The following is a 25,311-nucleotide window of genomic DNA, read 5'->3' as shown; positions in this document are numbered from 1 at the left end:
TAAAGCTTCTCCCAGCTTCCCACGATCCTTAGAGCAGGACGGGTGTGTCTTCACGGTCAGAGAGGACACGGGCTGCACATTTCCTGCAATGTTTCACTCTCTCTGTGCACAACGCCTGTCTCAAAGAAGACTTGTACCTGGAGCGCATGTACAGAGGGCAAGTTTAAGCATTAAACCAAGCTGCTGTTTTCATAACAAGGTGAGGTGTGTGTGTGTGTGTGTGTGTGTGTGTGTGTGTGTGTGTGTGTGTGTGTGTGTGTGTGTGTGTGTGTGTGTGTGTGTGTTCAGACCTGATGTGTTTTGATGCCATCTGGCTCACTGCTTGGATAAAAAGTAAATCTACGACTTGTTTTGTGCACAAATTGAAGGCTTGATCCGACGATAAATGCAAATGTGGTTTTAAAAGTCTCCCCCCAAGGCAGCGAGTGCTGCAGGAGAGCTGAAGCAGGGCGGGCGTGTTGAGTCTGGCAGGCGGGCGTCTTTACAGCCTCAGGTTAGTTCTTTTAGAATATAGGATTGGGGAATTTTATAGAGGAAAATACCTTTGACATTTTAATAACAGATTGTATTGTTACGCCTCACAGCTTTACGTTGGGGTTCTGGTTTGAGCAAGTCTTATTTTAATATTCATCAAATCATAAAAAGGGGTTGATAGTAACTGGCACTTACGATAAAGTAACATGGCTATCACAAGGAATTCATTTAATTTATAATAACATTTAATATAACTCTTAATCATATTAATTAGTATAACTTAATTTACACCAAGTCACCTCCATGGGGCCACACCTCCTCGTGTGTGTGTGTGTGTGTGTGTGTGTGTGTGTGTGTGTGTGTGTGTGTGTGTGTGTGTGTGTGTGGTGTGAAGAGAGAGAGTGGGTGTCGGGGGCGCATCGAACAGAATGTGTGCGTTCCTGTGACCGTCTGTACGTGCTCTGCGTATGCGTGCACACACGTGTGTAGACCAAAGGGGACATTTAAGCGGGAGCTTTGAGTCGTTGTCACTGTGTGTGTCACTGTGTGTGTCGCTGTGTGTGTCACTGTGTGTCACTTTGTGTGTCGCTGTGTGTCACTGTGTGTGTCGCTGTGTGTGTCACTGTGTGTGTCACTGTGTGTGTCGCTGTGTGTGTGTCCCTGTGTGTCACTGTGTGTGTCACTGTGTGTCACTGTGTGTGTCACTGTGTGTGTGTCACTGTGTTGTCACTGTTGTGTGTCACTGTGTGTGTGTCACTGTGTGTTCACTGTGTGTGTCACTTGTGTGTCACTGTGGTGTCACTGTGTGTGTCGCTGTGTGTGTCGCTGCTGTGTGGTCGCTGTGTGTCACAAATGATTGTGCGATTGAGCGTGTTGTCCTTGTTGGTGCGGCGTTTTGTAAATGCTTTATTTCTTCGATGTTAGATAAAGTTTTCTTAATTACTTTTTAATCCTACTTGTGTTGCTCGATTATTAGACACGTTAGAAGACAGAATATGTTGTACTTGTTATATTAAGCCTATAAAGTAAAGTGATCATAAATACCAGATGAAGGGTTTAATGGTAAGAAGGCAGAAGAAGAGGCCACAGAGGACAGAAGTAGTCGTGGCTGCATTCATGTGGTGTTGGAATAATCAGAAAATGTAGTTCTCTACGGGGAAAGGTTTTCAGTACACGACTTGTTGACGTCATATTACTCAGAAAGTAAATGTTCGGCCCGATGGTAAGAAACTCTTTATTAATTCCCGTATTGCATCTTCTGCTCATGTAATTTGGTAGGTTGTAACTGCTAATGGCTGTCCACGTAGTGACCTAGATTAGTTAGAAAACTTCTTTGTAGCGTCCATGTTGTTTCCCGACTCAGGGAATGGGACCATGCGAGGAGCACCTGAACGCACCATTACTTCCAAGTTTGAATGTGTGGCTTCAAATAGTCACGAATGTCTCCAGCTGAGACTTCTGTGATTTCTTCTCTTCTCAAGGTGTCGACAGAGAGACTGATCTCTGACTATCACGTGACGCCAGCAGAGGGAGACAAAGCTGCTCCTCTCCGTCTCCTGTCAGGAAAGTATTTACTTTCAATACATATATTTTTAAGGAATTCATTAATTATTTGCATTGTTTATGAGCCGTTTATATAGAAGGTAATAGAACATTATCTAAATACATTTGTAAATGACAGATTTGGTTTTCCATTGTGTGCAAACATTTCCAAAATCATGTTTCTTTTATTTGTCATTATAGGTTCTTCTTGTGTGTTTGATGCTTTCCAAAGACGATGTGTTTAATAATGATTTGTTTTTAATGATAATGTAGATATAAGGACGTTATACTCCTACCCTGTTTATACGGCAGCTACAGGAGGAGTTATAGTATTAATTAATAAGCACTTATATGTGATTACAGCGACATCACAGTGTTACAAACCATTTCATAAATGTTTATATACTGCTTATACATGCTAAATATGAAAGTGTTGCCAAGCAGCTTAATTATGAGTACACTGGCTTCCCTTCAATGTGACAGACGAATCCTCACGTTTAAATGGCGTCCTTCTACGCGACATGATGAGACTCTTCTTCTTCTGTCTGGTAATGTGCAGATTCTCCAGAGGGCACCAACAGGACACACTAACGGGGCCACGCAGATGATATCAGTGAAGCTTATTTCCTGTGAAGTCTTGTAAAATGAGCGTGTGGGCAAATGTGTTGGTAGTCATTCAAAAAGGAGAGGATGTTCAAAAATGGCGTTTATTAAAAAAAAAAAAAAAAAAAAAAAAGAAAGAAGAAAAAACAAGAAGACGACCACCATGCTGACTTCTGCATATTTAACACAAAGGTTGACGATAGAAAATGACGTTAAAATAAATACAATATCCTCCCAACGTGTAACATTTCTCTTCACAGAAACACAGAAACCCGTCGCACAGCTACACACCACTTCTGTCACATCGGGGAGTTTCAACTTCAGGCTACAAAACAGAGTCAGACAACATTTGACAAATTGAGCTTAAAATCCACACGGTGTCGTACAGACGATGGTGCCTCAGGGACACCGTGAGGAGCTACCCTGCTCGTCCCACCACAGACTGGCCTACAGACCACCACCAGTGGGCCGATCTAATGTTCATGTTCAATAAGATTCAAAAAGTGGTGTCACATAACAATATGCACAAATCATGTCAGTAGTTTTCAATATTCAGCAACTTAGTTAAATACATGTTTCACTGGAACTAAAAAGCTGCCATCGTTATGGTGCTTTTAATACAATCAGTGCCTTCACTGAGGTCGTGATCTCTGGAAGAGTCACGGAACAGACAAGAAAGTAAAAATATATATATATATTAAAGCTGAGCTTTTAACGGTTAATGCCAATTTGTAGTGCCGAAGCGCAGGTGTCAGTTAGTATCGTTAGCCACAGGTTCCCTCTACAGATATCCAATGCTTTTTAACTTACTATATAAATACTGTGTTAAGTCAAGAGTTTGACTTTGTGTTGCTCTTTAGAAAGTGTAGCTGTTAATGTGACTCGGATGAGAAGACAGATATTTGCATGGCTGTGCTTCAGGATGGAGCAATAAAAAGCTTTCCAATTTATTTATTAAACCAACTCCCAACACGTCTAAGCTTTACTGATGAACACATCGTGTGCCGTTTCTTTCCTCCGTACACAAACAGAGATGTAAAAATGAAGTTATGTGGTTTGACAAACAGTTTATAGTGAAAGCATTTGTTTCTGTTCGTCAGCTGTTTGGAAATCTGTTGTGCATGGGAACCCACAGTACAAGTACATTCTGAGCGGACCTACAACACATAAGAACTAAAGAGAATCTAAGTTTTGAAAGTATGGGACACAAAACAAATAATAATAATATGTCAACATCAGTCCTCGTTAAAATAAAACATATCTTCCAGAGGGCACATATTCAAACTGAACCACAGAACAAAAACAACATCTAAAAAGGAAACGTTGGGACACTGAACACACCAGCGCTTCAGCACTACCACTAATGCAGTTAAACAGCAAACAGGAGCTCTGCACCTGTAAGCTGCCAACAGATTACACAACCCAAATTATCAAATTACCTTCACACAGGCCGGAGAACAGAGAAACACTTCAAATCATAAAGCGTGAAAATGCTGCTGTGAGGAAATGTGACGGCACGAGCGCCAAATGGACCTAATGTGCTTCTAGAGAGAAATACAACACATGGGCGCTGGATTCTTTTATTTTGAAGGAGTGCCATTTAAAAGCTTAAGGGCTGTCAGTGACTGACCGGGCCGCGCTTATAAGTCGGCCAGTTCTTAGCTTGGCTCAGTTTCCAACGAGCTAATCCTACCTATGCTAGCTGGCGGCTGCTAAAGGCTTTTCATGCTTTCTTGACCCGACACTGCGAGGCTTGCCCAAACACTACAGTGAGGTAACAGAGATCATAATGCAAAACAACATGGTGAATAAGCAGCCTGCATCCAGCTGGGAAATCACCAAGTCAGTTGAATTTGATCTCTGCGGTGAGGCTGTGTGAAGGAATCCTCTCTGAGGTCAGAGGAAACAAACACTGTGCTGCTCCTGAACGTCGTCTATTTCTTTGTTCTGATGATAATTTATGACTCGTGTGGATTGCGGACATTAAAACAATTGAAGGGAAAACATGTAGAAGTGAAAACAGGTATTTCCAACATGGTCCCAAACTAAATAAAGAGCATACTGATCTACATGCACACATGTAACAGGGTGTAAAGATGAGACGGGTTGGTGGCAGTAACAGTCACTGTTCAAAACACACACACTGATCTTGTAGACGTTCACAGCTCAGCGTCGGGAGCATTACATCAGCAGAAAGCTAATTAAAAATCTGCATTCCATCAGCTGAATTTCCACCTTTTTAGTGTGACTAACAAAAGACACAGTTTCAATCTAATTAGACTCGAGCCAAATGGAAATGGAGCTTTTCCTCATAATGAGTTGTGAAATGTGAGCTTGTGTTCTGCAGATTTCCCATCAGTGTTCTGCTGCTTTACACTCAACGCAGCAGTGGAAATGCAAACGCAGCGTGTGCTCAGTGTAGAGACAGCGTCTTCCAGAGAATGCACTGAATAGAGAAAGGTACGAGCCTGTCCTTTTGGTCAGATTAAGTCTTATTCAACATTCAATCGGATTCTTTTTAACAAATTTTCACAGATAAAACAAGCAGTAGTTCACCAGCGCTCAATAACTTATCAACTCAAGATGAGACACACAAATGGAGGTAATTCAAAAGCACAGAAGTCAAAAGAGTTTAAGTAACAATCCAACTGTAAGTCAGCATTTTGCATCCCACTTGTGTCAGTTCAATATGATGCAGGCGGTAAAAAAAAAGTATTGCACTGGTTTGGTGTGAGTCTATGGATGAGCGGTCATCATATAAATAACAACAAGAACCAAACAGTAATACCATAATAATAATAATAACGCTAATAAAAACAGTTCAGACTAAGGTCCCCCCCCTCTGCTGTTTTACCACTGCTGCCAACTGAAGTCGTCGTTGGATCCAAAGACGATGAAAAAGCCCAGGATGGTCCCGAAGATCACTACGTTACCCGTTAGCACGAGCGCACACGCCCCCCAGGCGATCTGTAAACCAAGGCATCAATAATTCAGCTTAACAAATGCTGCTGTATATGCTGCCAGGCTGGCAGCGCATATTTAGGCCGAAGTCTAGTGAGTGTCAACCGCAAGAGTTTACAGAATCCCTTCCACACGCTGCTTTCTTCATAAATGCAAGGTAACGAGGAGTAACTGATGTGCAAACGATCATTAATGTTCTCGCTTGTCAGATTAAAACATGTTCTTGCTGCATACGAACCACACATCCTGCTAACCTGAAGAGACCAAAACTTTCTGACTTCTTTGTGGCATAAAAATTATTATCTAAACTAAAACTAAAACAGTCGGTCACTGTAGCATTTAGCAAACAGGAGGAAATAGTGCGGATTAATCCACATGTGGTGCTCTAGTGAGTATTTAGGGCAGCAGGACGGTCTATGTCGGATTGAGTCCAAATAAACTACTGTGTCCGCGTGCGCGTGTGTCCCTGTGCGCGTGTGTGTGTGTGTGTGTGTAATTCTGTATTTGTATCTAACAAAAATACAGAATGTTCCCAGAGTTATTCTTTACATTTACTTAATAGTTTCTAATAAATACTTTGCACTGCATCAGATGTTTTCTCGGTGCTGTAATTAAATCACGCTCTTGTTCGAGACAGAACACGAGACAGAACACGAGACAGAACACGACAGAACACGAGACAGAACACGAGACAGAACACGAGACAGAACACGACAGAACACGACAGAACACGACAGAACACGAGACAGAACACGAGACAGAACACGAGACAGAACACGACAGAACACGAGACAGAACACGACAGAACACGAGACAGAACACGAGACAGAACACGACAGAACACGAGACAGAACACGACAGAACACGACAGAACACGACAGAACACGAGACAGAACACGAGACAGAACACGAGACAGAACACGAGACAGAACACGACAGAACACGACAGAACACGAGACAGAACACGACAGAACACGAGGGGAGTCAAAGAAAAGTGTGTGTTCAAGCAGAACTAACACAGAAAGTTAAACACTTATTTTGAGCTTCACAGGTTCTCGAGGTGTTAAAATTGAGCCAACAAGCGACACAAACAGAGTTTTACAGTCTGTAAACACTGAGACAAATGTAGAATTTGTGATATTGGGCTATACAAATAAATTTGATTTGATTTGTTTCAGGAAACGTGAATCTCCAGGTTTGACTGACTGGAAAGGAGCTTTTTTCTTTTTCTAAATGTTGCACGTGTTATTGTAAGTAGAACAGATTTTTAAATTTGTCATTTTTACTTTCGTTGTCCTGCTTTGGTGGAGTAATCTTACTGCAAACCTGTAAGTTTTATGTATTCCTGTTAACTGCACTAAGAGGCTTCTGTGACTTACTACTTCAGCTCTTGCGAAGACGATGGGCAGGCCGAAGGCTGAGATGACGATGCCCGTCGTGAGGAAGATGGCCAGCTCTTTGCAAGCGTTACTGGCCGAGTCTGTGTCATCGACCACCCTCCGCGAGATGCAGTAAGGGATGGGGGAGAGGATGTAGAAGAAGAGAAGGAACAAAGGCCAGTATTTGCTGCAGACAGAGAGAGAACAAGAGATAAACACCTTCCTGCAGCCTGTATTAATAACATGAATGTCTTAATATGTATCTGAGGTATTTCTGAACTGCAATTTGCTTGACAATTATACTGACACTGATAATATGAGTCAGACTCTACTAATAATCATCACTAATTGATTTTCTAACAGCCTTCTTCCCCTACATTATGCAGGACTGAGGCTGTCATTTAGTCAAAGGATAATGGCTCGAATGGAAATGAGATTAGATTACAAAAGCCAGATTTTAGGCTGCAGCTCGAGGAGTCTCATGTAGGGAGAGGACTGAACAACCAGAGTTCTTTTGAAAAGACACATCAACTGTGTCCGACCACACTGGAGAGCTGTGGTGAGCTACACATACACGGCAAAGTCCACACGGATCTCTTTTCACACGTTTGAATTCCACCTCTGAACTGAAAGCTGGTGCATCGTTGATGTGTTTTGTACATTCACACAAGAATTGGGAAACGTTCTTCTTACTTAGCTTCCTACAAAGCCATCCATGAATAACAGAAACAAATAATGACATGTGGGGGTGTACTGCTTTACAGGCTGTTGTACGTTGACTTACAGCAATAAAAACCCTCAAATAACTATATTATTTTTTAATCATCTAGGAAAATGGAAAACCAGGGAAGAAATAAGTGTCAGAACAGTTAGGTTAGTTTATTGGTTATTTGTGTCATGGTTAGTATTAGGGAACCCCCGATCAGGTTAATCCTGCCCTGCATCCACACCTGTATCTAAAGCTGTAAACCTATGATGGGATCACCCAAGGTACATCTGAGTGTGAAGAGTGACACACAGACACACACACACACACACACACACGGTGTGTGATGGTGGTACTTACTCGTACACAGGGAGGGCACATCCTAGCATGAGGAACATGAGGCCAATGGCCCCTCCAAAGGACAGGCTGATGAGAGCTACAAGAGGCAGAGAGGAGGATATCAGCATGGACAGTGTCACATTATAGCTGCTCTCTCTGAATCTGTGTGTGTATCCCTCAACCATCACAGCCTGGCAGCAGGGCCCCTGGCTATTGTAGCTATCATGTGATGAATCAGCTGATTTCACGTGTAACCTGCTACATTTGCAATCTAAGCCATGTTATTAGGGGCTCGTGTTAAACTCTGGAAGCAATACAGTCTGTGTGGTGCTTGTTAACAGCAATTAATCCAGGCAGCTCACTTACAAAAAGCACAGCATCTCAATCAACGGCTGAAGTTAAGGTGCAGCTAGCATTAGCATTGTAACGGTAACTACAACAGTATTATACTATTAAAAAGGGAAAAACATTAAATACGGTATTATAATACAAGGTCACATAGCTGCAGTGTGTCAACTAACGTTAATGTACATTTGTGTTGACTGAGTAGTGGCTGTTTCTAGCTCAAGGAATGAAAGCTATTCAGCTACAATGCTAACGACTGTACTGCGACCCTGCGGCTAACTACTTCTTCACTACCGTTAGCTAGCTGGACGGGACACACGCATCCATCTGTGTTCAGGATCATTTTTCACAGTCATATAAACTGAGCCGGGTTTCAGAGGCTTTCTAAACGAAATGAAAAGTGGAAATGTTCTACCTTTAATCCCAGCCATTTCTCCTGGACAAAAGCTCGACACACAGCCCTGACGAATGACAACAGTGCCCCCCTCTTCGGCTGCCGAGTCCGACCGAACCTCCTCGACCCTGCCTGTTGTGCTGCCTTCCAGTGCTATCATAAAAACCGGAATTATAAGTCGGCACAGAAACGACCTAATAAAAAATGTAAATGTGATCTATTTGAATATATTTATTGTCTATAAGATGCAAATACGTTTCTGATAACATCCTCAGTGGTGAAAAAGCTGAAGACTAAATTCGACTATGACTCTTTCCAACTGTAAAAGCCTGGTATTCACAAAATAACGAAGTGATGTCTTCTACAATCACGCCACAAAGGGAATGACTGTAATGTATTTACCAAATATTACATCAGAAATGTATTGTTACACCATGAAGTGTTACTTTCGTGTACAATCAGTATACAATCAATCACAAATATAATAATAATTATATATTGTAATTAATATGTATATGTTCCTACCCACTGCCTACTATGGCAGGTGTGCGGAAGCCCATTTTTATAGGTCCGCTATGAAGGCATCATTTGCCCGCGTCACGTGTCACTGCTAAATGAGGAACCACACACCTGGCGTATATTTCCAAAATATAAACGTTTAAGTAACAGTAAAACAATGCCGCATTTACTAATCTTCGTTTAGGTTTTGTATTTATTATATTTAAAAGATAAATAAATACAATTTCTGTTAACCCGGATGTGTACACCTTCTTCTTCCGCCGACTCTGTGAGCACCATTCAGCGAAGATGGCGAGCGGTGGGGTCTCGGTGGCTTCGTTGTGGACCGAAGTTAACCGTTGCGGGCAGAATGGAGACTTTACAAGAGCCCTGAAAGCTCTGACTAAAAGTAGGTATTCGCGTCGGTCATCATTGCTCTCTAACGGAACCGGAACTGCGGTCGGACAGGACACAAACGATCCCTTTTTTCACTGGCTAAGCTAGGGCCAGCTGCATGACCAGCTGTTAGCATGTGCCGAGGCTAACGGCAGTTAGACATCTACTTGTCAGGTCTCTCAAACACCGAGTTAGCTCTGTATACCAAACATCTAATAATACGTGTATACTTAAGTGTTGTAGCTACACACCCAGTGAGTTTATGTAGGTTTTATGTGAAGTATTAATATAATATTTCGCTCCAGAAATGCGCCGTCCTTTCCTGACTAGTGACGTGTCCCTAGCCTTACAGCTAACTTATCATGGTGGGCAGCTTCAGTCAGCTGTCACCAAACATTTAGAAACGTTCAGGGACTGTTGATTCTTCTTTTAATAATCCTCACTCAACAGTATCTCAGTGTGAACGCAGCTGTTTCTTCAATCTGCTTTGTTTTTCCCCCTTTTTTTTAAATTAATGACTTACAAAAGACAAACAGAAAAAAACTAAATATACACAAATTCGTCCTGTCATTTTAAACCACTTTCAAATCAGTACACACATCTAAACCAAGCAATGCAAGCAATATCAGCCCTTAACATTGTGTCCCATGTGTGTGTGTGTGTGTGTGTGTGTGTGTGTGTGTGTGGTATTTTCCTCTTACAGTACAGGTAGCATGTTAATACTGCAGAACACTGACAAACCTTATTCCCTATTCTCCCTTCAGTGTCTTTGTGACCAAATATAACAAGAGAAAGATCTTTGTATTCTTTGAAGATGCTCCGCTATGCAAATCCCTTCAATCTGCTTTGTGTTTGTGTTTTCTTCGTTCACAGTTCTGCAAGAAAACAGGGATGATGTGACGGCCCTTCACTGTAAAATAGTTTGCCTTGTTCAGAACGGCAGCTTCAAAGAGGCGCTGAATGTCATGAACATTCATTCAAAAGCGCTCAGCAGGTAATCAAATCTTGTGTGTAGCTCTTACATGACGTGTTGATTAGTAAACGTGTGTTGTAAATAGAAGCACTGGAACAATTCTCTGATTAACCAAACAGAAAGATTATACACTCAAAGTTGAATCTATTGTTCATGTTTCTTTGCACAGTCTTGTATAAAAGTGCTTTATACACAGTGCTAAAACAATAGAAAATAAGTAGTAACTTGGATACAAGCAGATGACACACACACACACACACACACACACACACACACACACACACACACATTCAACAGCAAACTAAACAGAAATGGCTTAAAGTTTACTCTGAAAACAACAAAGTGTATTTGCAAACCTCAAATCAGCAGAAAGTCTGTTGGGATTTAAATCAAATAAATGATTGACATTGTTGGTGGTAGTGATAATCAGAAGTTGCTGCCCTATTTAATATAAATATTTAATATAAAACCATGTCATTTGCTTCTTTCATGCTTTAAACATATAATAAGTAATGGTCCCACATTTGAATCATTTTCGTTTCTCTTCTCTCAGTGACGTTGTGTTTGAGAAGGCGTACTGCGAGTACCGGCTCAACAGAGTGGAAAGTGCCCTGAAGACCATCGAGGCTGCTCCTGAACAAACGGACAAGCTGAAGGAGCTCTACGGTCAAGTGGTGAGGCTGAAGCACGTCGTGTTGTTGTTCCTGCTTTTGATTTCTAGACTTTGATTTTTAGCCTTTTATGGGGAAAGAAGACGTGTTCCTGGGTCATACCCCGGGTCGTATGGATAAATGGTGTGTCCATACGATCTGGGATATGACTCTTAAACTCATATCGGTCTATTTCTGTCTCAAAGTCGTTGAATATTGATATGAAATATCTTAGAATCTAACATGCAGTATGTTACAAAGCTTCTATAAAATACAAGAACCTTTAGAACAACATTTGGACAATGACGGGACTCTAAAACTCCTTTAAAACCCAACATACCACAATTATCTTTAGTGTCATTAAACGTTTCTCTGGGTGTAGTTAAATAAAAACAAATGAATGAAAGCTGTAATAAAAACAGTGACAGCAGCATAAAGACACCTGTTAAATGAATGCACTCATTTACAACCTCAGTGATGATTAAACACTGCACAGTTCAGCGGCGTCTCGTTAGACCTCCGGTTCATTACTGGTGTCTTTCTTCTTTCAGTTGTACAGAATGGAGCGCTACGATGACTGCAAGTCCGTCTACACAGATCTGATCAGGAACTCCCAGGACGAGTACGAGGAGGAGAGGAAGACCAACCTCTCTGCTGTGGTGGCGTCTATGAGTCAGTGGGAGGAGGCGCCGTTGGTAAGCGCTTCTCTGTGGCTAACGTAGTTTGTTTATATGCGTCTTGTGTTGTTTGAACGGGACTGTGTTTTAAGCTCAGCTGAAGGTTTATTAACATGAATGTATTATTTGGTTATTAAGATGATGTGTTTTCTTCTACAGGAAGATCTTGGTCTTCCCGAGTCTACGTATGAGCTGTGCTACAATGCTGCCTGCGCTCTGATTGGCCAAGGACAGCTCACAGAGGCGCTCAATAAGCTACGAGAAGCAGAGGGTCAGTCCCGCTCTCTTCTGCCTTCTTTGTCAGCTTGTTGTTTTTCCCGTTCTTTGATTCGACGTTAACTGTTTTTCTTCTCCAGAGCTTTGCAGAGTCTCTCTGACGGATGATTCTGTGAGTGTTGCCTCTTTTTGTTTCTTCTCCTAAAACATGTTCGTCATCAAGCCTATTAGTACAATCATTTTCAGACTTTCAGAATATGAAGTCTCATAGAATTGAGGACTTTATACGTCTTTAGGCATGAATCTGGGTGTCAATAATAAAACATGTTGTTTCCAAGATAGACAACAGATATTGACATTACAAGAAACTACAAATGGACCAAATAGGAATTAAGTGTAATAAATGTACAGCGATGCCCCCCCCTCACTGTCATTGTTGGTTCAGGATGTGACTGAGGAGGACATCGAGTCAGAGCTGGCCGTCATCCATTCTCAGATGGCGTACGTGATGCAACTACAGGGTCGGACGGACGAGGCGCTGCAGCTCTACAACCAGGTCATCAAGCTCAAGTGAGTGCATCACAATGAATGAGAGAGAAACAGTTTAACATACGTCCTTACTTTGTTCTAGTAGTATGTCTCAATGTTGATACATATTCCATAATATGCTCTTGGTCTGCAGGCCGTCAGATGTGGGGCTGCTTGCTGTGACTGCGAACAATATCATCACAATAAACAAGGTGGGTGTTTATTGACCTGAGTCACGTTTACCTGCACAAAATATTCCTATTTATTCCGACTAAGCTGTTCACGTGGATAATGAATGTTCCACTAATGTTCAGTGGGAGCGCAGCCCCCCCCCCCCCCCCCCCCCCCCGTCTCCTTCCTTCAACCTCCTTCTCCACATTCAGCTGGATGAAATGTGTCTTCTGTCTCCGTAGGACCAAAACGTGTTCGACTCAAAGAAGAAGGTGAAACTGACGAACGCTGAAGGTGTTGAATACAAGCTGGCGAAGAAGCAGCTGCAGGCCATCGACTTCAACAAATCCCTCCTGGCCATGTACACTAACCAGGTAGCTGAGAAGCCGGTATCATTCCACGAAGAGGACAACAGAAATGTCTGACTTCCCAGAATTTTAGATTTTACTGATCAGGATTTGTTGGTGTGCCGCTGTCTGCCGTCAACAGGCTGACCAGTGCAGGAAACTGTCGTCCAGTCTTCAGTCTCAAAACCCGGGTCACCCGCGGCCGGTCCTCATCCAGGTGGCTCAGCTGTGCCGAGAGAAGCAGCACAGCAGAGCCATCGAGCTGCTGCAGGTAGAAGCGACGACACAGCTGCTGTCTTCAGCTTGACTTTGGGGATGTTTCATTCCCAATTAGGAATTATTCAAAGTTTTGAAAATGCTTAATTTTTAAACGTTATGTTTTCGAGGTTAGGAAAATACTTGACTTTGAATATCAGGATTCCCACAGATCCTTGAAATCCTTGACAAATTGTGAATGAGGGGTGAAAATCAAGGCCTGTTTTTGTAAATAGACATGGGTCACTGAAAGAGCTTTAATTTCTATATGTTGTGTGCAGAAATAGAAATGTATGTCCTGTTTGATGCTTACTGACGATTCTTTTGTTTTCCAGCAATTCTCAGAGCAACATCCAGAGAGTGCATCTGGCATCAAGCTGACGATGGCACAACTCTATTTAATACAAGGTACCGACATGTTCTTACATGTGTTGTGTTTTATTACGACCCTCCTCTCTTCTACTCTCCCAGGACATCAGTGGAATATGTTGCTATAATAAACACATTTATATCTTTGTCAAATGAAAGCTCATTTTTTGTTTGACTAGTTATTTCCATTTGTAATCATCTAATGCTTCAATATTCCTAAACAAGAACGTACAGCTGTGACAGGCTTCAGTTTCTAGTGATGTTAATATTTAATGTTACATTATGAGCGTTTGTGTTTGGTCCTCAGGTCACGTGACAAAAGCTTGTGATGTTCTACGGTCCATTGAAGAGTTCAAGCACAAATCGGGGATGGTACGGCTGCTCGGACTTGTGACCTCTTGTGTATCACAATGTCTCCTTTCAATAATCTGTGGCTGTACTCTGGTAACTTTGTCCTATTGCTTTAACTTCTCCTCATCTCGTCTTCACGCCTCAGATTTCAGCTCTGGTAACGATGTATTCCCACGAAGAAGACATCGACAGCGCTATTGAGATTTTCAAACAAGCCATTGAGCATTACCAGTCTGAACAGGTTCGTGTGCCGTGTTTTCATTTGTGCAGAAACGATACAAAGATAAATGTTGCCAATCGCCACCTACAGTCGAGGCTGTGGGTGACGCGTTCATCTGGCAAGCCGTGTAATCTGCTCCTCCTCCTCCACAGCCCGGATCTGCTGCACACTTGGCACTTGTACGAGAAGCTGCCAATTACAAACTGAAGTACGGACGGAAAAAAGAAGCAATTAGTGATCTGGAGCAGCTGTGGAAGTGAGTCACAGCCCTGCAAAACACTCGTGTGGAGTATTTGGGGGGGGGAGATGATCTCCCAGCTGTTGATTCTGTTTGATCAATCTTACCGGCATGATGTCGAGCAGCTCTCGACTTGATAAACATCATTGCGAGATGCTTATAGAGCAGAAAAACATTCTAATGATGAAGGCAAAGTATTTCTTCATTCACATATTGATGCAGCACAGCTGTGAGTTTATGAACTACTTTTAGTTTTCTTTTCCATTTGTGTGTCGGTCATTTGAAGAAATGAAGCTTGATTTTAGTTTCTTCTTGAAACAGGCAGAACACCAACGACATCCACACACTGGCACAACTCATCTCGGCGTATTCTCTGGTGGACACAGATAAAGCCAAATCGTATCCTTTGACCCATTTTTCTTGAAGTGAAACTGAAAATGTCTTTTGTCTTAAATGATAAATAAGTTGAATTTTAAAACAATTCACAAATGAAATAATTGTTTAACAAATGTTCACCTGTTCCATTCTCTGACTTAAAGTAGCCTGTTATAGACTCGTGTGATGATATTTTAATATTATTTCATGCATTCGTAATAATAACTCTCCGCCCCCCCCCGAGGCGAGTTCTTTAACGATGGTGCAAATTGAGGTTTTGCATTTAAAATGTGAAGTTATTTCTTTAGCGTTCCTCTCCAGCCTCAGCAAGCACCTTCCCTCCGCTGACACGATGGCCTTAAATGTGGACGTGGACGAGCTGGAGAACTCCCACGGAGCCAACTACGTCAGGAAAAAAGCTGCGAAGGTCACCGGAGAAAACCCCCCCAAAGAACAAATGTAAACCCTCTTCACTCCACGATGTTCACAACATTAACACATGCAAAGCACCGTCGCCTCCTTTACGCTAACACGTCTGCGTTGTCTTTACAGCCAAGGCGAGATCAAAAAGAAGAAGAAGAAGAAGAGAGGTTTGCTATTATTCAGATAATAATAATAATAATCTTAAAAATGCTTGAGATGTACGAAGCCTTGAAACGATACATTAAGCTGAAGGTTATTGACCACAGATTTGTCTTTTTTTAGGAAAACTACCCAAGAACTACGACCCCAAAGCGACCCCTGACCTGGAGAGGTGGCTGCCCATGAGGGAGCGTTCCTACTACAGAGGCAAGAAGAAGGGAAAGAAGAAGGAGCAAATAGGAAAAGGCACACAGGGAGCGACAGCAGGCGCCTCGGCCGATCTGTGAGTATAGAATCTCATGCACATGCACATGCACATGCACATGACCTGCGAGCGGAGGAATCGACTGCACTTGTAGAGGAAAAGCACCCGAGGATTGTCCTTTAGTTTCCCTGCCAACGAGTCGTCAGTGGAGAGGTCCAGCTGCTCTGCAGAAGGGGTTAACCGCTAACTTGACTTTTTCCAGAATGCAAAACTAAATGTACCCGCAGGTCCTGTACAGCATGAAGGTTATCGATCTTCTCATCCAACTCTTGACGCGTGTTTCGCAAAATGTAGAACTTTTCCTTGAATGTACTTGCCGTGCACAGAGAGGCGCATGGCACAATGTTTGTCCCCTCCCTCAGGATGACCGCGTGTTTCCTTGCGAACTGACACAATGTTCTCTCTTCCATCGGCCGCAGGGATGCCAGTAAGACAGCCAGCAGCCCCCCTACCTCCCCCAGACCAGGGTCTGCAACCGGCTCCTCTACAGCCCCCGCCAGCAACGTGGTCCCTCCACGACAGCAGAAACCCGCAGCCTCGGGGGCGACGCGCAAGAAGGTACCACAGAAGAAGAAGAAGGGAGGCAAAGGAGGCTGGTAGTCGGAGGGAAGCGACACACGAGGCGGAGGGGGCCGACACGAGGCGGAGGGAAGCGACACACGAGGCGGAGTTAAGCGACACACGAGGCGGAGGGAAGCGACACACGAGGCGGAGGGAAGCGACACACGAGGCGGAGGGAAGCGACACACGAGGCGGAGGGGGCCACACGAGGCGGAGGGGGCCACGAGACGTCTCGCCAAGAAATCATGAGCTTTTCTCTTTTTTATGTTTCAAATTGAATTGTGTTTTTGTTCTGGCCATTCATTTAAACATGTGAAACCAAAATGTCCCTCTGCTGCTCTTTGTCATTAATCTGTGGCGTTGACGTACGGAGGAGGATTTAAAGGACGCTTCTACTGAAATTAACTTTGTGTTCTCAAAGTGTTTCTGTCTTTGTTTTTACTCCCGACCTTCTGAGGTCACAGTAAAATGAATTTAAAAACTAAAGATAATACGGCTTATTCTTTTTTCATTAAAGGTCAGAAGAATTTAAAAACAGCGTTTTCTTTGTTACTGGTGCTTTTTTCTTTTTCTTTTTCTTTTTTCTAAATCAGTTTCTTAAATTCGTCCCCTTTGAAGTGTCAAGTTTTCACAGACGCTGCGTTCAACGTCTGTAAATGTCTTTTTAAAAATGTGATAATGGATTGTTTGGTTGATCCAGCGAACCTCTATTCAAATCATTAAAAGCCTGTCCCAACTGACCTCACGACGTGTTCCTTTCCTTCTTAATATTAATAACTCGTAAACATCAGTGGTTTCGTTTATGGAGTTCAATTTGAGGAGAATTGTCCTTTTTATATTTCTTGGCTCTGAGTATTAAGAAATCCTTCATGTTTCTTAAATCCTCCCTCTACTTTCCATCGGCTGCAAAGACGCAGCATTAAAGAATACTTATTTTTAATCCCTGAATTCGTCTAAATTCAAGCAAAAATGATTGAAATTCTTGAATTTTAATATGTCCGATGCATGTTTTCAGATCAAACGGGCGACACTTTGTTAAGTCTTAATAAAACCCTGAACTATGACACATGACCCTTGTGATTCCTATAACTTCTTTAGTTTATATTTATATAGTTAAAAGCAGGTGGAGCCCCCTGGCGTTCACAAAGCAGATTGATATAAATATATGCACATGGTTTCCACAGAAGTTAAAATAAAACTTTTCAAATCACAAGTTAAAGAACATACGACAGAATAATTTTAAATTAATTGATCTTAATGTATTCAACCTGCACCTTGATAGGTTGATACTAAGATATTTATTGACATATTTTAACCATCAATATGACTTTTTATATATATTATATATTTATAACCATATTTTAATTTATTGCAGATGAAGAATATTGCAAAGTTGCAACATGCAGTTACTACGGTAATGACGAGGAAGTCGCGTGTAGTGTTTAACGTTTTTATATCTTCTAAAGTTTTCATACAATCATGTTTGGAAATTGTAAGGTTTAGTATACGTACATTAAATAAGTGATATACGTGAACTGATAGTCGACCAATCGAAGGTCAAAACGTCGCTGAATTATTAAAAGCCAGAAGTGCAAAGCTACTAAACGAAGAGCCGTTTGAGATCCGGCTCTTATTGCTGAGCGGGGCCAACGATCTGAGTCACTGAAGGAGCTGGAACTACCATCAACCACACCTGCTTCTCATCATCATAGTGGACTCCTCCCACTTGTGGGCGTAGTTCTCAGGTAATTTGCTAATGACGAGCCTCACCTGTCCAGAGCTCCTTCTGACGAGCTGATTGAGTTTCTGAGGTTGTTGCTTTGTGGACAGGATGCCTCGCCAGCGCGTTATTTACAGTGATGTCTTCTACGATCCTCTGACACAAGATGTGGAGGAACTACTTGCTCATTTCCAGCAGACGGACTCCGTCAGGTACGAGGAGTTCTCCGCCATTTGGAGGGAGATGGGCTTCTCAGATGTTTTTATAGGCACCACCAGTAGAAGTGAACTCAAGAGATTCTGCAGAGTAGCGCTGGCCACAGCCGTCAAGTACTTCCTGCCTCCTTACAGCTACCAGATCCGAGTGGGAGGCTTGTATCTGATGTTTGGTTTGTACAACACACAACTTGCTGTCCCGCCTGTGCAGATTAGACTCGCTCTGAGGGACTGGGCCCAAGTGCAGAAGTTTGTCAAGGACTCTGTGGATTCTGGGCATCAGGATGTTGTTTACATTTATCAAAAGCTTGTTGCATCCAAAGCCATTCACTACACCGCCATGCCACATTTGCTAACCTTCCTAAAGCAGAGGAAACGAAAGAAGGAAGCTGTGTGTGAAGGGTTTATTGGGAGGACCGTGGCCGTGCAGGAGCTCTACTCTGCAGACATCCTGGAGGAGGGGAGCAACATCCAGAGCCAGTATGAAACGCTGAAGGAGGCCACGGAGGAGGTCGGCAGCAAGGCCTCCATGACCCAACGAGACTTCACCGCCCGCCTGAAAGACTGCATGTCAGAGTTCCTCACTTGGCAGCAGAAGACTTTCTCGCAGCATAATAAAGAATCTGGTGATGATGAGGACGAGGAAGAGGAGGAGAAGTCAGCTGAGGCCAGCAGCAGCAGGGCTAGACTCCTCTCCTCTATCAAGCAGAAGAGCTACAGCAACTTCCAGGAGGTGTCCAAGGCCAGGAGGCACAGACAGCAAGAGACTGTGGAGGAGTCCAGCTCCGGGGCAGAGCAGGTCCAGGAGACTCTGCAGCGGAGGAGGCCTCCATCACTGCGAGCTCGGACCTGGAAGAGTCTCGGGGTGACACGGGAGGAGTGCAGGCACCAGTCCTGGCTGCTGAGTGCTCCCGAGCAGCAGAGGGTGGCGGTGAGGAGAACCAACCAGACGCCACCGTTCAAGGCCATGATGGGAGGCAGGAGGACTTTCAGCTGCACACAGAAGTTCTGTCCTTTGGTTTTGTTCTTCCAGGTTAAATAAAGTTCACTTCATTTGGAAAATTACCTTTTGTTCTGCCCGCAACTTTAGGTTACATTCTCAAAATCAGTCAAAATGTTCGGCTGCAGAGTTTTCTTATCCTACTATATTAATCTGGGTTTGTTTTCTATACATTCTCATGTCCCCGAGGGCGAAATGTAGTATGATGAGAAACTACAAGGAGCAAAATCAAGATATTTATACATATGCAGTGTAAAAATATATAATATGGAATACATTTAATAGACACAAAGTAAGATAAAATCCTGGCTATTAATGAAACTGTCATTTTTGGAGTGATTTCAAAATGTCGAAGTTCTACTTTTAGATATTTGCCCAAAGTACGTCCGCACCAATCTTTCAAGATTTGTGGCATTTTTCTTTTATTATACTAAATATAGTCTTTGGGCACAAATATTTGGAATTTCACCCATGATGTATCTGTTGTTTAACTGGAATCCTTTTAGTTTGTTAATAAATATATTTAATTCTCACCTTTTTTGTCCAAAAAAAATTCATATTTTATAGAATAAAATAAAAACTAACTTCAGGTGTCAAGTAGAATTATCAAGTAGTAGAAGTACAAGTGAATTTAATGTATTTTTGTTGATAGGAACGATGTGATTTAACAGTTCCAATACAGAGCATGAAACTCGCAGCATAAATAAACAAAATATGGAAAAACAATACAAATACATACAACACACCTTTGTTGTAGAATATTTTATATCTGGAATTAATTTGACTTGTTGGTGATGTGTTCCAGATAGTGGTAAAATGCAACTAAATGCAGGTACTTGTACTTTACTTGAGTATTTCCATATTATGCAACGTTATACTTCTACATGTGTATATTGTACTTTTACTGTTAGATTTACAAAGTGGTATTTTACAGTTGCCATGCTCCTATTACTCTTAGTACCTCAATAGTGTACTAAAATATTTTAGTAAACTTACTTTCTACCACCAGTTATATCCATATTTGTTTAAAATAAAAAGAAGACAGGATTTATGTTAATATGATGATATTGTGGGAATAATGGCGCCACCACGCGGTGAGTTTGTGACACTGCGTCAACAAAAAGCGGCGCACTTCTTTCCGGAAACATCGTTTGGAGGAGTTCCTCCTCGGCTTCCGGTCTGTTATATCCACTTGTTGAGTCACGGAGGAGAACGGGGAGGTGGATGGAAAGTGAAAGATTCACTTAAACTCCAACAATGGCGGAAACTGACAGGTAAAAAGCGGCAGTTAGGAAGGAAAATAAAACCCGGCGCTTGAGCACGATGTTCGGGCTAAGGGAAGCCGGTGTCCTCGGCGCCTCCGTCGCTCTCGCTGGGGGAGTCGCTTATCTTGTCTGGAACTACGCGTCCTCCTCCGGGGAGAAGAAGCCTGAAACACGGCCGGAGAAAGACGGTAAAAGTGGCCGAAGAGGAGCGAAGAGAGGAAGAAGCGGAACAAACGGTGGTCGCAGCTGAAGCTCCGGAAACATCAGAGGTGACACACCTTCCGGTGGAAACCGTTGGAAACCGTTGGTGAAGAGTGCAGTATTATGCACTTCTAAAATACACTTTCCTTCAATGTCACATTAAAATGTTCTTACAAGGACAACGACGAGTAACAACTGTGTATATTTAGCTGCTTTTCACCTAAATAAGGTTCAGTTTTAGGAATGTGAGCTATCACACTCGTGCAGTAGACATTTCTAACGATACACACGAAAATAAACCAGAATTCAGCAGCTGTAGAATATATATTTATATATATTGTGTTTTAAGTTTACCTTTTTATTAGGGAAATCCTCCAGAGTGTATAAACTACCAGTTCAACCATCTAAATCTCTTTTATTTTAGGGTTATAGCAACAAGTTCATGCAAGTTCTCTGGGTGTTGCTGTGCGGAATTCTGGGAAATGTAGTATTAACTGACATTATAGATTAGAAGGGAAACAACTAGTTAGGCGAGTGACAGGACATTCAACATTATTTAAATGTAATAAACTCATTTTAATTTAGAAATCGTTTGAGTAATTTCGTCATGCAAAAAAAACAAAATAAAATGACTAGTTCCAGGCTCTCAAATGTAAATATTTGTTGGTTTTCTTGGTGGACATTATTCACTATTGTCCAATAGACTTATCAGTTAATAGAGAAAATAATCTGCAAATAAATTGATAATGAAATTATGTTTAAATGCACTCCATTACAGTAGTTGTTCACTCAGTGTCTGTGTCACATCAGTATTTTGTATATTTAGTTTTTTTGTATTGACTGTGTGGGAAGTTATCTCACCTTTTTTTAATAGTATCAAAGACTAAAGATGGGATTAAATCATGCATTAAATAAATCAAACAATGTATTGATAAAATATTTTTGTTGTAACAATACAATTAGTGACTATTTCATTATAAATGAAACCTGTAGATAATTTTCTTGATGGTAAAATGTCGAGGGGTTTTGTGGAAAAGGTTATTTATGGTATCAGTCCAGAAACTCATGTATCCACAACTTCCAGATAGTTTCCACCCTTAATCTGACGTGTACTGGTCTGTGCTGCAGTCCAAGCCTGTGGAGTCCGCGGGGACACAAGTTCTGGTTCTGGGTCTGGATGGAGCCGGTAAGACGAGCCTGCTGCACTGTTTGTCCACTGGCTGCTTGAAGCAGGACATGCATCCGACGCAGGGCTTCAACGCCGTCTCCATCAACAGAGAGGACCTGCACATCGAGTTCCTAGAAAGTAAGTCTGAACTTGCATCTGAACCCAAAAGAGATGAGCGACAATGTGACCGGTCACTTCTGCTTTGAGTCCGTCATGAGTTTGATTCTGATGTCACAGTCTAACGTCTGTCTGTCTGTCAGTTGGAGGTAAAGAGGAGCTTCGGCCGTACTGGCAGAAGTACATGTCCAGGGCGCTGCTGCTGGTTTTTGTGGTCGACTCCTCCAACCCTGAGCTTTTCCCCCGTCGCTAAGAAGCATTTACACGAGCTGCTGGCCTCCGACCCCCCGCCTGCCTTTAATGGTACTGGCCAACAAACAGGTGAGCGTGACAGAACAAACACTCCAGATTGATTTCAACAAAAGCCTGGAAGCCTCTTATCCACAAAGGACGTCCAACAGTTATAATTAGAGACTTTGTGTTCAGATATTAATATGCCATTAAATGATAAGTAATAGAAGATATTAATAAACGTGAATTAAATGTATATTTCTGTTCATTTATTTACCTTTTTATTATTTATTCCCTATTTGTTTACTTTCCTATTTAAATTTCAGATTTTTTATTTTATTTATGCATCTATTTTAATACTTTTTTATATTTCTTATTTATTAATTACCCTTTCCAGTTATATTTATTTATTTTCTCTCAGATCTTAAAGCGACACATTTTAACATCATTTCAACATTGTAGTAATTCTGATATAAATCTCTAAATTTAATTTAGGTTTAAACACTAAACTAAAAGTCAAAGTGTGCGAGATGAGAGAACGGAAAAGACGACGCTTGACTTCGTAAACACTCAGAAGTCGTTTCCATCCAGTTTAAACTCCAGAGTTTCCTCTGAGGTATAAGTGTCTGATTCTTGTCTCATGTTTAACTCGTGTTTCCAGGACCTTCCGGGATCCTGCAGCATCACCGACCTCCATGACGCTCTGTCTCTGTCCGAGGTCGGAGACCGCAAGTTGTTCCTCATCGGCACCCATGTGAAGAAGAGCGCGGCAGAGCTCAGCTCCGGCGTCCTGGACGCTCGGGACCTGATCATCCAGATGGTTTGCGACAGCAGATAAAGCTCTGTTGGTGGTTGTCACTCAATCCTGTGTTTTGATAATGACCTGAAATGATTTCACTACAGCAGTTTGTCTGAAAGTCTTATTTATTTATGAGAAACAAACGTTTTTGTATGTTTTTGGTATTTTGTATTCGGGATTATAGAAGTAGATTCTGAAACTCTTTTGTGTTTCACCGTTTACGAAAAGATTCGATCTTTTCATCTTCATTTAAAACTCTGGGACACACTTGTGTTCAAATCTTCACCAAAGATTTATCTCCATGAAAGCCATGAATGTTTCACTTTACAAGACTGTTACCCGACGTAACGAGCACTTGAGACGACTGTCCGATGGGCTCCGGATGAAAGCAGATTTGTTTCAGGCTGCACAGTCACTCAGGCCTTCTGTGTCGCTGCTGGGAGCAGCTTCATCACCAGCTTCATCACCAGCTTCATCACCAGCTTCATCACCAGCGACGAGCCGACAGGCAGCAGGTTCTCCGTGTGTCATGATCCACAGAATATTTAAAGCTGTTCTAGGCACGATTTTCATGAGAAAATTTAAACGCATCACATCAACTAAAAGTACAAAGTGAGGCGATGGTACATCTCTGAGGATTTAAAACTTTTCAAACATTCACACTCGACTATCGCAGCTTTAAGAAAAAGAAGATCTTAAACTTGTGATCCGTTGACGAGCGTTCTTATGTGCCGTTCAGATTTCAACTAATTAAAATGTGACGGCACAACTACTTACAGCTCGGGTGGGGAATGTATTTTAGAGAATTGTTTTTATATATTGTTGAAATACTGGCTTTACATCCACACAGAAATCAATAAATCAAATGCTCTGGACAAAATAAAACAGCTGTTGACGTAAACGAGTCGAGAGAGAGCTGCTTTAAATATTCAGCTGTCTTTGCATCATACTGAGTGATCAGACGCACAGCCAATAACTTTATACCTGCAGGAGTGTGTTATATTACAGCTTTAAAAACAGTATTGCTTTTATGACCCAGGTCAGTACGTACTTTGATAAGTGTTTATCTTAAAGGGGAGTTTACTTTTAGCTTTGTGTTTTTGCTGCTTGTTCCTTGTTAGTTCGTCTTAATCCTTGTTTATTTGGTGAAATCTGTTTAATTCACTGTTCGTTAACTTTGGGATAAAGGGGAACTACATTGTTGTGTGCAAAGTCTTCATGTGTACCTTTTAAAAAAGAAAAGAATGTAAAGGTTTTAAAGAACACTTTCTTTTTTTAATTCATCCAGATTTTCAGAGTTGTTTTCCAATACCAAAGCATGTCCCACATCCAGTATTGTGTGAACAGTATTGTGTGAACAGTATGTCTAACACAGTTCTTTCCTTTTTACACTTAAATAAATAGTTTTCACTGACTTGATTGGTGTGATTTTATTGTAGCTGTGAGAATTGAACTCATGATGCATTCAGGTACAGCACGTACAACGCATACACAAAGGCATTTCATAGAACAACACGGAAACATGAAATATATACTATATAATATATTTATAATATATATATATATATATATATCAGAAAAATCCTACATTTCATAAATATAATATTAAATAGATACAAGTTTATTAACATGTAACTTACTTAAAGCTGCAAGAATCTAATATATATATATATATATATATATATATATATAATATTTTTATATCAACATTGACTAGGTGCCTTTCCTTTAGTGTCTGAGCATTTTTAGCGTCTTTCAGCTCAAACCTCATTTGCTAATCCTTTTCAACAATCAACTTTATGAAGATGATGTGTTACTATTTAAGTCTAAGTCCAATTTTGCCATTTCCAACCTACTCCCTTTTTAATGTACCTGAAAGTACAATAACAAATCATGTGTAAACCCAAAGTAACAACCACTCAGTGTCAGAGAGTGCTTGTGTCCTTCGTGGGGCTTCATTCATATCAGAGAAAGTCGAGTTTGTATTATTCGCAGTCTTTTCTAAATACCAGAAAGAAATGTTTGGCTTGGAACAAAAATGTCCAGTAAAAACACCATGTGTTCCCTTTCTGACAATTTAGACGCACACATAAATTGAAACAATTGGATTGTAATTCAGCCAGAGGAGAGAATTTCATTGTCTGCTTCAGCTCAATGACAGAAGTTGTGATTATTCAGTG

The 25,311-nt window shown here is 41.6% G+C and overlaps 4 protein-coding genes across 9 annotated transcripts in view; 3 read left to right on the top strand and 1 right to left on the bottom strand.

Moving 5' to 3' along the window:
• Positions 1 to 3,555: 3,555 nt before the first annotated feature.
• LOC115014410 (leptin receptor overlapping transcript-like 1) lies at positions 3,556 to 9,626 on the bottom strand. Of its 2 annotated transcripts, none has more exons than XM_029441233.1 (5): positions 9,511 to 9,626; positions 8,765 to 8,896; positions 8,026 to 8,101; positions 6,960 to 7,146; positions 3,556 to 5,586 (listed from the first exon to the last, which is right to left on the bottom strand). In XM_029441233.1, exons 1-5 carry the CDS (start codon positions 9,539 to 9,541, stop codon positions 5,470 to 5,472), a joined length of 543 nt encoding a protein of 180 aa, XP_029297093.1. In that variant the 5' UTR covers positions 9,542 to 9,626; the 3' UTR covers positions 3,556 to 5,469. The 2 variants fall into 2 exon arrangements, with proteins under 2 accessions (XP_029297093.1, XP_029297092.1); XM_029441232.1 differs by having other exon boundaries at positions 9,484 to 9,556.
• The window catches only part of LOC115014406 (signal recognition particle subunit SRP72-like), a 74,078-nt gene continuing 58,262 nt past the window's right edge, over positions 9,496 to 25,311 (top strand). The window contains exons 1-20 of one of the 5 annotated variants that reach the window (XR_003832899.1): positions 9,496 to 9,650; positions 10,511 to 10,631; positions 11,164 to 11,284; positions 11,812 to 11,955; positions 12,097 to 12,208; positions 12,294 to 12,325; positions 12,599 to 12,723; positions 12,836 to 12,893; positions 13,095 to 13,226; positions 13,342 to 13,470; positions 13,790 to 13,862; positions 14,131 to 14,195; positions 14,320 to 14,415; positions 14,547 to 14,650; positions 14,954 to 15,031; positions 15,329 to 15,466; positions 15,560 to 15,597; positions 15,713 to 15,872; positions 16,274 to 16,460; positions 16,569 to 16,625. Coding sequence is in view for 4 of the 5 variants with exons in the window: in XM_029441226.1 (XP_029297086.1) it covers positions 9,551 to 9,650; positions 10,511 to 10,631; positions 11,164 to 11,284; positions 11,812 to 11,955; positions 12,097 to 12,208; positions 12,294 to 12,325; positions 12,599 to 12,723; positions 12,836 to 12,893; positions 13,095 to 13,226; positions 13,342 to 13,470; positions 13,790 to 13,862; positions 14,131 to 14,195; positions 14,320 to 14,415; positions 14,547 to 14,650; positions 14,954 to 15,031; positions 15,329 to 15,466; positions 15,560 to 15,597; positions 15,713 to 15,872; positions 16,274 to 16,454 (2,007 nt within the window). In the remaining variant the exon portion in view is untranslated. Of the gene's footprint in view, positions 9,651 to 10,510; positions 10,632 to 11,163; positions 11,285 to 11,811; positions 11,956 to 12,096; positions 12,209 to 12,293; positions 12,326 to 12,598; positions 12,724 to 12,835; positions 12,894 to 13,094; positions 13,227 to 13,341; positions 13,471 to 13,789; positions 13,863 to 14,130; positions 14,196 to 14,319; positions 14,416 to 14,546; positions 14,651 to 14,953; positions 15,032 to 15,328; positions 15,467 to 15,559; positions 15,598 to 15,712; positions 15,873 to 16,273; positions 16,477 to 16,540; positions 17,480 to 25,311 lie in introns of those variants that run through there. The other 4 variants (XM_029441226.1, XM_029441225.1, XM_029441224.1 and 1 more) reach the window with 4 other exon arrangements.
• LOC115014407 (snRNA-activating protein complex subunit 1-like) lies at positions 18,169 to 19,505 on the top strand. The gene has a single exon (XM_029441228.1). It carries the CDS (start codon positions 18,247 to 18,249, stop codon positions 19,390 to 19,392), a length of 1,146 nt encoding a protein of 381 aa, XP_029297088.1. The 5' UTR covers positions 18,169 to 18,246; the 3' UTR covers positions 19,393 to 19,505.
• LOC115014409 (ADP-ribosylation factor-like protein 9) lies at positions 20,543 to 23,199 on the top strand. Its single transcript, XM_029441231.1, is given in 7 exon segments — positions 20,543 to 20,814; positions 20,816 to 20,884; positions 21,945 to 22,122; positions 22,245 to 22,348; positions 22,350 to 22,391; positions 22,393 to 22,422; positions 22,994 to 23,199. Coding segments are annotated over 7 exon segments (741 nt in total). The 5' UTR covers positions 20,543 to 20,673; the 3' UTR covers positions 23,171 to 23,199.

Source organism: Cottoperca gobio, chromosome 10 (genome assembly GCF_900634415.1).
Source record: "Cottoperca gobio chromosome 10, fCotGob3.1, whole genome shotgun sequence".
Classification (NCBI taxonomy): domain Eukaryota; kingdom Metazoa; phylum Chordata; class Actinopteri; order Perciformes; family Bovichtidae; genus Cottoperca; species Cottoperca gobio.
The sequence above is the reverse complement of the archived record's forward strand: the minus strand, read 5'-3'. Positions and strand labels throughout refer to the sequence as shown.